The sequence below is a fragment of the Eptesicus fuscus genome, chromosome 13 (genome assembly GCF_027574615.1).
Source record: "Eptesicus fuscus isolate TK198812 chromosome 13, DD_ASM_mEF_20220401, whole genome shotgun sequence".
NCBI lineage: Eukaryota > Metazoa > Chordata > Mammalia > Chiroptera > Vespertilionidae > Eptesicus > Eptesicus fuscus.
In genome coordinates this window covers 44,747,156-44,760,106 of record NC_072485.1, presented here as the reverse complement: position 1 = coordinate 44,760,106, position 12,951 = coordinate 44,747,156, and the positions used below count along the sequence as shown (strand labels likewise).

Here is a 12,951-nt window from a genome sequence, read left to right as displayed (position 1 = left end):
CCGCACCACACCATCACCCCCATTACCCTGATCCCTGTGTCACTTCCTGTGTCCGCACCACACCATCACCCCCATTACCCTGATCCCTGTGTCACTTCCTGTGCCCGCACCACACCATCACCCCCATTACCCTGATCCCTCAGTTAGGATCTTGTTCCCAAGGTCCTCTTGCCCTGCCTGCCTTGAAAGAAGAAATTGGGGCAGTCACAGAGGGAGAGGGTCTGGAGTCCAAGTCTCTTAGCTTTATTAACCGCCTGGCAGCCAGGCAGCAGCGACAGTAGGGTTCCTGGCTGGCCAGCACGGGCCTGGGGCCACAGCCCCCGTCCGGTCTGCCCAGGGCACTGCCAGCTGAGACCTCTGCTCCTAGTCTGTGGAAGGACAGCAGCCCCAGGGCAGCCTCCAACAGGCGGAGCCGCCAATTCCCGTCCATGTCTTGCCACCCCAGCTCCAGGCAAGGAGCAGGGGCTGTTTCCCCGTGTACTTGGGGCCCAGCAAAGGCTCTTCACTGACGTTTCTCACCACTGCGGCCTTCTGGGGCTTCTGCTCCCTTCCTAAGACACGCACTTTCCCAACTCGAGTGGGTGCTAGCAGAGCGGCCTTCGCTGATGGCTCTGGACGTCGGAGATGCTTGCGTCTGGCACCAGGTGGCGGCACAGAGCAGGGCTGTCGGAGCGGGCGGAGAGCTGGGCACACAGAGTAGCCAGGCGGCAGGGCGTGCCACAGGGCTCGGAGGGCGGGTGGCCCTTATGGTAGAGAAACCAGAAGGTCTGGAATAGCTGCGTGTCGCCCCGCATGCGGTATACCAGGTCGTTCCAGGCGGCAGGCAGCGCATTGGGCAGCCCGTAGGTCTCTAGAGCCCGGTAGAGGAGATGCCAGTGCGGAGTGGCCCCTGGCTCATTAGCTTGAGTCAGGTTCAGGATGTAGGTCTCATGATCCAGGACAACGTGAGAGCTCCCGGGGTAGTTGCCGTCTATTAGGTAGACCCGGTAACCTACAGGGAGGGAGGGGCTGGCTGGGAACTCAAAGAGCAACGGCAACAGAGGGGAGAGGCCTCGTGTCCAGCCCCTTGCTGGCCTAGGCTCGACCCCGCCCCTTTAACCCCCCAACCCCCCTATTTCTAGAGCTGCTCTCTGCCTCACTCACCAGGATTCAGGCTGATGTAGGTGGTGGCACTGGGCGCCAGGAAGGCTACAGAGAGCGGCCGGCTCAGGGTCTCCTCGTCATAGAAGATTTCAAACTCATCCACGTGGGTGTGGCCAAAGAACTGACCAGCCAAGGTGTTCTCGTACCTAGCCAGGGACAGGAATCATATTCAGAAGGTTCTAGGGAAGAGGAAGAATGGACGCCTTCTTTTCCATCCTATTTAAGTACGAGGCCTCCCCACCGGGTTGGGGCAGCAGGAATGTTGAGAGGCTCAAAGGAATTTCAATCTTCACTCTTCACCCTCCCACCCTCACCTCCCTCCTACCTGGCTACAATTCGGTAATAATTCCAGCTCCAGCTTTTCAGGCAGTGCCCTGGGGGGATGTGGCCAATTATATGCACCTGTGGAGAGAGGTAAGGATGGTTATCAGGGCAAGGAGAGGTTCACACAGCCCAGGCCAGCCAAATTGGTACTCAGCTATACTGACTGGCATTTCTGGCCAGAGAGAGGGTGAGTGAACAAAAGGACTTCTAAGGATGACCTTGAGCAGCACCCCGAGAGAACGCTGTTGTTGGAAGCGTCTCTGCTCACAGATGCTCCAGCTCCAGGCAGGAGTCTATTGAGAAGAGCCTGCCTGCTGCTCCCCCTCGTTGGGCACCGACACCATCATGCTCCCCACTCTCCCTCACCTTGTCTCCTCGATCCTCAGCAGCCTGAAGCTCTCCCACCAGCCACTGGAGCTGTCCAGCGGGATCTGTGGAGTTGATCAAGAGCCAGAAGTTCTCACGGGAACAAAAATTCATATTGAGAGAGATGAGGCGGAGGCCGGGGCTTGGGGAAAGGGCATAGAACCCCCCAATTCTGAAATAAAGTGAACACAAGGGGTCAACACTCACTCATAACCCTGGTCCTGCATGCCCAGTCCTATTGAAAAGACATTTGAACGGAAGTTGGAGGCCTACAGAACATCCTGTCTACCCTCAAGAAGCTGCAGACCTAAGAGCAGGATGACAGGGCCTGAGTGACTGCGGAGCGTGGTTCAGAGGGCTGAGGGCTCTATGAGTACAGGGCAGAGAGAAACGTGAGCTGGAGCGGGAAGCAGTGGCCCCTCGGGAAAGACGGCACGGGCCTGGGTAAGTTGGGGAAAGGCAGGATGTAAACAGGAGGGGAAGGCATTCTGGAGAGGGCCAACGTGAGCAAAGCAGAGGCTAGAAGGAGAGGGAATGCTGCCAGCCGTGTGGAGGAGGGTGGCGGGAGATAAGGGTGGGAAGGGAAGGAGGGGTCAGATTAGGGAGGCCCGAGAGGAGAGCAGAGGAGTCCCCACGACAGCGGTCGGAGATAATGCCCGGGTTCCCTGCTCCCTTCACGTCCTTCCCCCTTGCTCTTCCACTCCCGTTTTCCCATGGCCCTCAAGTACCTGAGGGTGTGAAGGGCTTCCGCAGGCAGCCAGGGCTCCCATGCCTGGGCCATGGCCTCGTAGAGCCAGCGGGAAGAGTGGTTGCCCTCTATGAAGGGGGGAGGGAAGCCATTGACGGGTGTGCTTTCGTGGTTGCCCACCGCAGGATACACCGGCACGGGCCCCAAGTACTTCTTCACCAGGGCCGTCACGGTGGTCAGGGCCTGCAGCTGGTCCTGACGAGACTGGTGCCAGACGTTGTGGGCGGGGATGTCTCCCGTCCAGTACACCATGTCAAAAGGGCCGGCGGGGCCCAGCCCGCTCAACAGGCTCTCCAGAGTCCGCAGGGGCAGGTCACACTTGCTGTACTCGCCCCAGTACCCAGCACCTGGGCGGGAGGCGGGTGGCGGGCCAGAACCCCGGCGGCAACACAGTGGGTCTTCACAGTCAGGGTCTGTGCCCTCCAGGTAGTCCCGATCCCAGTGCAGGTCAGTGAGGAAGAGGACTCGGCTGACAGGGGCACCCGGGGCCGGCGGGTCGGGAGGCTGGGGAGCCGGCTTCGGCACGGCTGGCAAAGAGATGTTCCAAGATGAGAAAATGTCCCAGTGCCCGCAGGTGGAGCCCAGGAGCAGGCCACAGGCCTCAGATGGGCTCAGTACCGAGCGTCTCCACACCTCCACCATGTCATCCTCAAAGAGCTGAACAGCCGACTGGCACACGGCCGGGGGCGCGATCTTCAGCAGCTGGCACAGCCTGGTGGCCAGGGAGCCCACCCGGGCCACATTATTCTCCTTCTGTGGTGGGAAGACCCAGTGGTGAGAGGTCAGAGTCAGAACACAGGGGCCAGGCCGTCCCCTGGCCACCACCCTTTGCGCCTCCACATCCAAACTGGGGCTGCACTGGACCGGTGCCACCGTGGCGACGAGACCTCAGCGCCCCCTCTGCCTCCCACAGATACTGCCCCGTGACTCAGGCAGCACCAGCCAGCACTCCTCCTCAGTCCCGTGGCCAGAGGCATTTCAGGCCTCTGTTTGCCCGGTTGGCTTTCTCAGGCACAGTCCTCAGTGTGCCCTGAAGTTTGGGCTGGGCGCACTGACAGGCTGTCCAGGGTTTGGAGACACACGCAGGGGCAGGGCCCTGCTTATCTGGGGAGCCTCACAAAGCTTGCCTAACAACCAGCACTCATCATAACCGGGTCAGGGTCAAGGCGGCCCCAGCTGGTCCTACACCCCTGGATATGTCTTCATGCAAGTCCCCTTTGAGCAGCTAGAACCAGGCACACCAGGATGGGAGTCCCAGTCTCCCCCTGGCCAGTCATCTGCCCTTGGACAAGTGACTTCACCTCCCTGGAAATCTATTCATTTGTAAAATGGAGACAGCAGCAGCAATGAGACCAGCTCGCAGGCCTGCTTTAACCTGGATGAAAAGGCTAGCCCAGTGCTCAGCCTATAATTTGCTCTGTTCCCTTACTTCACAAGGTCACCATGGAGGTAGGGTGGCGTACAGCCACGGGTGTCCTTAAAGGAGAGCGAATTCAGTGAAGGCTTGTGGAGGCCAGCCTTTCCCCATGGGGGTGCTCTCCGGGGACCCCAGGCCCTGGCGCTCTCGGGCCAGGCCTGCTTCCCCACAGCCCCTTCCGCACTCACCTGCAGTCCGAAGTCGAGGACGGTGAACAGGCTTTTGCAGGCCGGGCAGGTGAGGTTCCTCCACCCGAAGGTGTCCCCCCCGTTCTGGGGCACTAGGCCACTGAAACTGGCGAAAAAGCCTTGCGCGGGGAGTGGGTGGGCCGCCGCCGGGGTCCAGAGAGCCAGGGAGTGGAAGAGGGCCAGCGCCAGCGCCATCCCCAGGACCCCCAGGCTGGGGGCCCCGCAGGATCTGTCGGATCGCCGCTCCGCGCCGGACCGGAGGCGGCCCCGGCCGGGAGTTACGCCGAGGCCCGGCATTGCCAGCCGGGCAGGTCGCCTGTCCCGGCCCCGCCGGTCTAGGCCCTGGCTGGCCTCGAAGCCGCAGGGACAGCGCGAGGGACCGCCGGCTCGCCCCGCTGGGGGCTGACAGCTCCGCGGCGAGCCGCAGAGCAGCTCCACCCCTTCCTCTTCCTCCGGCCCCATCAGCTGTGCGCGGCGGAGGCGGGGGACCCGGACGGCGCCCGGGAGGCGGAGTGCGGCGGGCGCGCCCGGGACCCGCCCTTGACCCCGCCCCGGATCCCGCTGGGGCCCTGCCTGCTAGGGCGGCAGGTGAAAGGCCCGTCGGAGGTGCCTGGGTGCCGCCTCTCTCCAGACCTGCGCTCAGATTCCTGGAATGGCTAACCGCCAGGCCCACCCGGCATTTAACTCGGGAAGCGAGGCTGGGGGCGAGCGGGCTGGGCAGGGATCCTCCCCCTGAGTGTGCTGCCCCGGCCGAGAGGGCGCCTCCCCTCCATTTCCCACCTGCTGGCCCTGGCACCAGCCCCCTGAGTCACCCTGCCTGCGAATCTTTGAGTCACGTTTGATTCAGACTTCTGAAGGAAGGGACCCTGGGCTCAGGTGGGGACGCCCATACCTTTAATTTTGTGGATGAGGAAACTGAAGCCTGCGGATGGTGAATGACTATAAGAAGGGCTGGGAACATGGACTAGAGCTTGGGTCTCCCACCTCCTGTAGCCATGATAGGAAAAGCTACCATTTATTGAGCTCGACACATGTTTCCCGCACTGATCCAGACACTGTAATGACTAATCTTCCATTTTACCAACCCTCAGAAGCAGGTATAAATAATACCATTCTCGCCCTGACTGGTTTGGCTCAGTGGATGGAGCGTTGGCCTGAGGACTGAAAGGTCCCAGGTTCGATTCCGGTCAAGGGCATGTATCTTGGTTGTGGGCACATCCCCAGTAAGGGGTGTGCAGGAGGCAGCTGATCGATGTTTCTCTCTCATCGATGTTTCTAACTCTCTATCCCTCTCCCTTCCTCTCTGTAAAAAAAAAATAAAATAAAATAAAATAAAATATAAAAAAAATAATGATATCATTCCTTCCACTTTACAGAGGGGAGTTCGGTGGCAGAACAGAGATGAGAACATAAGCTGTTTAACTTCTGGAATACTTCTCCAAGACCCACAGAGTCCTGCTGATTCTCTCCTTTGAGAATTTCTTCCAAGTGACTCTTCCTCATGTCTGTGGGCATTATCTCAGAGTAATTGTGTTACAATAAATATATTTGGTCTTTGTCTCCAGTTCCTGGCACAGAGCTCCCCACATCCTTTGAGTTTCCTAAGTGATAGAAGTGTCTTTTGTTATTTATGTTATGCTAATTAGGTGACTTAGGGTGGGGTCCCTAGATTGAGAATGGGGCTGGTCACTAAAAAGAAAATGTGAGTAGAGGGTGAGAAATTTCAGTCCCATCCCCCAACCTTCAAGGAGGGGAGTAGGGCTGGAGATTGAGCTCTCTAAAAACTCTTTGGAACTGGAGAGCATTATGCTAAGCAAAATAAGCCAGTCAGTGAAAGAGAAATACCACATGATCTCACTCATTTATGGAAATTAAAGAACATTATAACCTGATGAACAAAAAGATAGATACAGAGGCAGAGAAGCATCGAACAGACTGTCAAATTACAGCGGGAAGGCTGGGGAGGGGGAGGGAGGTAAGAGATCAACCGAAGGACTTGTATGCATGCATATAAGCATAATCAATGGACGCAAGACACTGGGGAGTGAGGGCATGTATGGGAGTAGGGTGGGGGGGCAATGGGGGGATATGGACACATGTAATACCTTAATCAATAAAAAAAATGGGGAAAAAAACAACTCTTTGAGCTCTGGCCAGTTTGGCTAAGTAGATAGAGCGTTGGGCCTGTGGACTGAAGGGTCCCTGGTTTGATTCTGGTCAAGGGCATGTACCTAGATTGCAGGCTCAAATCCCCAGCCCTGGTATGGACACAGGCGGGAGGCAACCAACCGATGTCTCTCTCACATCCATGTTTCTCTCCGTCTCTCTCCTTCCCTTCTACTCTCTCTAAAAATCAATGGGAAAATATCCTTGGGTGAGGATTAACAAAACAACCAAACAATCTCTTTGAGAGCCTCTGGCTGGTGCAGAGGGTGCTGGGAGAATGGCACATCTGGAGAGAGCATGGAAGTTGCATGACATCCCCCTTCTATACCTTGCCCTAATCCATTTAGTTATTCTTGTGTAGCACCCTTTATAACAAACTGGTAAATGTAAGTAAGGTGTTTTCTGAGTTCTGTCCCAGCAAATTATCAAATCAAAATTTCTAGCTGGTTGGTCAGAAGCACAGGTGGTAACCTGAGACTTGTCACTGGCTTTGGAAGGGGGTCTGGTGGGACTCAGCCCTTTGATTTGTGGGATCTCACACTAACTCCAGGTAGATGGTATCAGAAGTTAATTGAATTGTCCTACACCCAGTTAGTTTCAAAGAATTGGTTGGTGTCAGAGAAAACACCCCAGGATTGGCATCAGAAGTAGGATTTGCCAGACTGGTCCTGGCTCATGGAAGCACATGGTTTGGGAAGAGGAAGGATGAAAGGGGAGAGGATGAGGAACTTGGTTCCTGGTGGTGACATGGTAGGGAACAGCAGCTGTGCTGCAATTACTAAAGAATGAGGAATAGAGTGAAGAAATAAAATGAAGTCGCTATAGCCAACCTGCCAAATTACTAAAATCAAGTAGGTTGAGGCAGGAGGAAATGATTCAATTCCTGTTCTAACTAGCCTGGGAACTAAAACGATTGAACTTTCCAGTCCTGTGTCAATGCCTGTATGTACATTGAATTTCCAGGTAACCTTCTGGTTACTCCATGAAGAACTAAGGAAAGAATGTTCATGTATCTAGATGACACCTGTGGATGAGATAAAAAAGGATTCTAGGGAAAGTAACCTCACAGCGTGATCCGATCATAAATTCCTAACTGGACAAGTTATGGTGCATACCTATGCCCCAGGCATATAACTTTTTACTAAAAAGTTTATTTTTTGCCTTAAGCAAGCTCTGTCAATTGTTTCTATGCATGTAGGTTAACACACCTTTGAACTGAGCCATAACCACCCTCAAGAGAGCACATAATTTTGTTAACCATCCTGTAATCCTGCTTTGCTTTCCCCTACCTCCAAGAAATCTTCCTTTGTTTCCCTAATTTCAGATGCAGGGGGAAAGCTGCAAAACTATTATTTTCTGAAGCATTTGAGATCTCGTTTCCTGGCATATGTTGGCTCAAATAAACTCATAAAAATTCTCTACCAGTTTGGGCATTTCTTACATCAACACATATCCATTATCCAGACTACTGGTCAGCTAGAAGATTACCATCTCTGGACCAATCCAGAGGCTAAGAATGCAGGACTAATTCTTCTCAAGAATGTTCTTTTTAACTATAAGAACTCTCAGCTTTTTTCCTCTCTTTTGGAACACTCTGGGTATTACCTAGTTGAGTTTCTGAATGCTTGAGGAAATGGAAATGAATAAGACAAGAGCAAAATATATAATCTCTTCATTATTGCTACCTGTGGTAGTTAAAATGAAAATAAGAGAGTGCTGGGTTGGACCTTGATTTTGGCTGAGCTTGGCCACTAGTCTCCAAATCACCCCAAAGGGAAAAATTATTTGGTGACAACTGAGAGTTCCTCTAAGACTCTAGTCACCAAGAGATGGTCCATGTAGGGAGAGGACAAAACCAAGAAATGACTAAAACCAGGGGGTATAATGTGAATGAGTTGTTTTATTTTGAAGATTAACATCATCCAATTCCCAAAGAACTTTACTAAAATGGGTGGTGAGGGTGAGTAATTTAGGGGCAATATTTTTGCTTTTAATGTTGGAGAGTGGGAATTTTTGAGCATGCTTCCAGAGAGGCCGTGGACTATGCCCCAGATAGAATTGTCAGTGCTGACACCAGGCCAGGCCTTGAGATATGGTCTCATGGCCCCTTCCCAGCACGTAGGCCTTCTTTCATAGAACACTGTCAGCTTTCTGAAGAACAGGATGACCCTGTGAATAACATGGTCGTCATTGGCATGATCCTGACGTTGCTTGGGAAAAACTGTTTTGTCTTGGGTTACTTGTTCTGCAAAAACCGGATGTGGTTAATGTGCTTAAAAGCAGTCCTACACAAAGGGTCGCTGCTGCTCTCTGGTCTCCCTGCATGGAGAATGGCAGAGCAGTCGCCGGGTCATCTGGCCACCCGGCTAATAAAGGCTCCCTAAATTTTAATTTGGTCTGGGCTCCAGTGGTCATTCACTTGCATCTGCTCCACAACATTTAAGTGCTACAGAGTGGAAGAGCAGGCTTGGGTTGATACAGGACTCACAGCTTGCTATGGAACAATCATGCTGTCAGATTTGTTTACCCCGGACCATACGGCAACCCCTATAAATGTCAAGTAGAACACCCCTGATGAAGCAGCTGATCTGTTTTGTATGGCAGCCAAGTAAGGCTGGCTTAGCGATGACTCAGATCTTCACTCAGGTCATGGTGAGTGCTATGGTTCCCTGGCCCCTTTTACATGGGCACCGCTCTGGCACTGTCCCCCCATGTGACTTTACAGCTGCAAAATCAAGCAACAGTCACCTATATAGCAACCTACTAAACTGCAAATTAAATCCCTAATTCCAGTCAGCAGCTGAGAACTGAAGGGGAAAGGTCTCCCTCTTGTGGATATTTTTAGGGAGTACGAGAGGGCTAAGAATCTTAAGAACTTTTTTCTGTAGGAAAAAAAAAAAATCTTAAGGAAGCCCTGAAGAAACAGTATTTTCTAATAGGCAATTCTAACACAATGTATACAGAACCCTGAATGGCAGGGGCAGAAGCTAAGGGGGTGGACTTTAGATGCAGGAACTAAAAAGTGCATGTCACTTTCTGGGATTCAGTTTCTTCCCGTGTGACATGGAGATAATAATAGTACATGTTGTGAGGCTTCAGTGAGGAAGAGTACTTAGAGCAACATACGGTGCAGAGGAAGCCTTAGTAGTTGATGCCCCAGCTTTAAGATGCATCTTTGAGACGTATTGACTGCCAGTAATTTAATGAGGTCCAGCTCCCCGCTTTTGCTGACTTCCCAGGACCCATTCACCGTGTTCCTTGTCAGGGGAGACAGACTCTGGCTGCAATGAGGTGGAAGGCCAAAGGGAAGAATGTAGGAAACTTTGAAAAATCCTATTAGTACCCCTCAGTGGAATTTGTAGGGAGCATTTATTTAACAGACAGACACTTAGCTTCTTTTATTGCCAGGCAATCATACACTTGTTCATTCAAAACACACACACACACACACACACACACACACACACACACACACACACACACCCCTCACTAAATTTATCCTCCCCAGAAAAGCCCTGTTGTCATCTATTGTTATGCATGCAGCCTTTGGAGGACCCCATTCTCTCCACCTAAACTTCTCACTCATCAAAAGATTAATGCAATAAAACCAATTATCTTCTGAAGGGATAGGGAGAAATTCTGCATATATATATATAATTTATTAATTTCTCTATATTGCTATACTAGTAATTGAGCAATTCTGTTTAGTCTGATAAGAACTTCCAGGGGGAAGTGTGGGGAGTTGTGGGAGCAAAGAGGAGGCTGATCACCTGGAACGAAAGGCCTTCCTTAGTGCAGGTTCCGAGCAAGTGATTGTTGTCTACACTGAGGCCAGAGGAGAGCCTAGATGAAGAAAGACCGATGCCCCTGGCAGAGGAAACTGCTTGCACAGTCCTCTGGCAGGGAGGGCTGGGCAGGTTCAGGAACTGAGAGAGAAGACAATAGGACTGGAGCCCTGAGGAGGAATCAGGAATTGAAGAGTGCTGAGAGCTGAGGCTGGAGAAACTGGCAGGGCCACATTAAGAGGATTACATTAAAGTGTTTAGTCTTAATCTTTAAAGGAATGGATGCATTTATTATTAATTTTATTCATCCATCCAGTCAGCCAGCCAGCCATTCCTGTGACAAATACTTCAGAAGTCTACTCTGCACCAAGTGTAGGAACCATGAACACAGAGCCCCCCTAAGACACCAGTACCTCCCTCAGATCCTCCCTCATGGACCTGTGGGAAGAAGCAGACCTGAAAGCACAGACCTACCATAAAGGGCTTTTGAGGTCATGCTTACTTGGTACTGTAGGGGTCAAAGGGGTCAAAGGAAAAGTGGTTGGCTCCTGCTGATTAGGGAGTAAGGGTTGGTGGGGATGAGAAAAAGTTTTCCAGTCTTTAGAAATAAGTTAGTATTTGCCTGGAGAACAAGATTGGGAAGAGGTTTCCCTTTATGTCTCAATGCTTGTGATGCACTAACCTTCTTTCAGAATTTATACAACATGCTTCCAGCTTTCTCAGGGCCTTTGCACATGCTGTTCCTCCTACCTAAAAAGATCTTCCCTCTCTTTTTACTTAATTAACTTCTACTCATTCTTCAGTTCCACTGTGATTTCCTTGGGGGTACTTTCTTGGATCGCTTTAACTCTTGTTCTTTTTTCTGCTCATTCCCTTCCCTCCTCCTCCTTTTCCCTTCAGCATATTTCTATTTACAGTTATAATTTTACATTTATGTATGTGCATATTTGATGCCTGCCGTCTCCAATAGACTGTAAGCTTCATGGGGGCAGGGGCAATGTCTGGGTTTGCTCCCAAAAAATATCCCCAGTATTTACCACAAAGTCTGGCAATGTCACAATAAGAATGGTTGAATAAATTAGAAGTGAGATATAAGCAAAGTGTTGGCAGCAGCTGGAACAGTACCAGGTGTTGGTCCAGTGGGGTCAGGCAGGGCCTGGGTTCAGCAATCTCTATACTTGAGTTCTGGTTAGGAAAGAATTCAGAGCCAAGACTCAAACTATGAGAGATTTCATTCATTTGGAAAATCACAGAGGAAGGAAAAGTGATTCACGGAAGAAATGGGCTCAGGCCTAGGAAAAAAGCTATAGAGGCAAAGGAAGGGCCCCTTGGAGCTCAGAAGTGAGGAAGGTAAAGGTAACATGCCGGGGAGGGGGGGGGGGAGGGGAGGGGAGGGTAAAGGGAAAGGCTCCAGCACACTCCGGGGAGGGAGAGCGCTCTGGGTCCTCCATCCTAAGGTTCTTAAGGTTGGAATTTTAGGGGGAGGTCTGAGGGGGAAGATCTTAATAGAATGCTCGGCAGCTTTCAGATCTGGGTCTCCACTGATTGGTTGGTCTACACCTGGGCAGAGGGTCATTATTCAATGCAGCTGGTCCTGAGGTGGTGTCCCTTGTCTAGTTTTGCTGCTTTTCTGGGCCTGCAGCTGAAATACAGGAGAGGCCTAGATGTTATCTCTAGGGAGGAAAGATCAGGGGGTCTAAACCCCATGATCAGCCATATGCTAGGGGAGGAAAGGTCACCCTGGGGATGAGGTTCCACTCTACAATTGTTCTTTGCTAGTCACCTGGGGCTGTCCACCCTGGTGACCTTCTGTACCTGGCCCATTGTCCTTGCTTTGCTCATGCCTGTTTAACTGCTTACCACAAAAGGACCAATGGCAGAAAACACTATGCAACAAGGAGAAATATTTAAAAGTTTAGATGAAGGGTGGTTTTGAGAGGAGATGCAGGGAAGTGGGTAGGCAGGACCAATCTTTTTTTAAAAAATTATTTTATTTTTATTGATTTCCGAGAGGATGGGAGAGGGAGAGAGAGCTAGAAACATCAATGATGAGAGAGAATCAGAGATCAGCTGCCTCCTGCATGACCTCTACTGGGGATCAAGCCCACAACTGGGGATGTGCCCGTGACTGGAATCGAATCTGGGACTCTTCAGACCACAGGCCGATGCTCTATCCACAGAACCAAACCAGCTAGGGCGGCAGGACCAATCTTAAAGAATTTAGTTACAATCCTGTGGAGGAAAAGGGGCCACATGCTATCCTGACAAGCCCAGGGAAGACCTCTGTGGTGGCCTTGCAAACTCAAAGACCTACAGTGACCACTAAGGATGGTCTGAAATTACAACTTTTAAACTAAAAGTAGTTTATGGTGGGTAGTCATGTTCTAGGTTAGAATCGTCTTTGACAGAGGTCAGTCTCTACCTTAACTAAGCCTGTCTTATTATCTTTTGTATCTATAACATTCTTTCGAAAAAAGGCATACCCAGGTTGGAAACCATAAATCCTCTCATTGTTTTATCATGTTAATTATTGACTGTTAACTATCCTGTACCCATCTATGTAAAAGATGTGTCTATCATTTTACTTTTCATCCAATCCCAGAGGTTTCCTCGTTTGCCTTTTCCCACCTCTCTAATCTATCACCAATGGATTTTATGTAACCCACTTGCATCATCTCTTTTGATTGTAATGTATAAAATAAGGTGCAAAACTGCCATTCTCCAGAACATTATCTCAATTCGTTGAGATTTTGCTTCCTGGCGATTGTTAACAGTTTGGCTTAAATAAACTCACAAAAATTCTCTATTGGTTTG

The 12,951-nt window shown here is 51.1% G+C and overlaps 1 protein-coding gene across 1 annotated transcript; it reads right to left on the bottom strand.

Annotated features, from left to right (window-relative positions):
- Positions 1 to 222: 222 nt before the first annotated feature.
- On the bottom strand, positions 223 to 4,700 carry SMPD1 (sphingomyelin phosphodiesterase 1). The gene is made up of 6 exons (XM_008159859.3): positions 4,187 to 4,700; positions 2,562 to 3,334; positions 1,834 to 2,005; positions 1,469 to 1,545; positions 1,144 to 1,289; positions 223 to 991 (listed from the first exon to the last, which is right to left on the bottom strand). The coding sequence occupies exons 1-6, from the start codon at positions 4,646 to 4,648 to the stop codon at positions 585 to 587; spliced, it is 2,037 nt and encodes a 678-aa protein (XP_008158081.3). The 5' UTR covers positions 4,649 to 4,700; the 3' UTR covers positions 223 to 584.
- Positions 4,701 to 12,951: the final 8,251 nt, after the last annotated feature.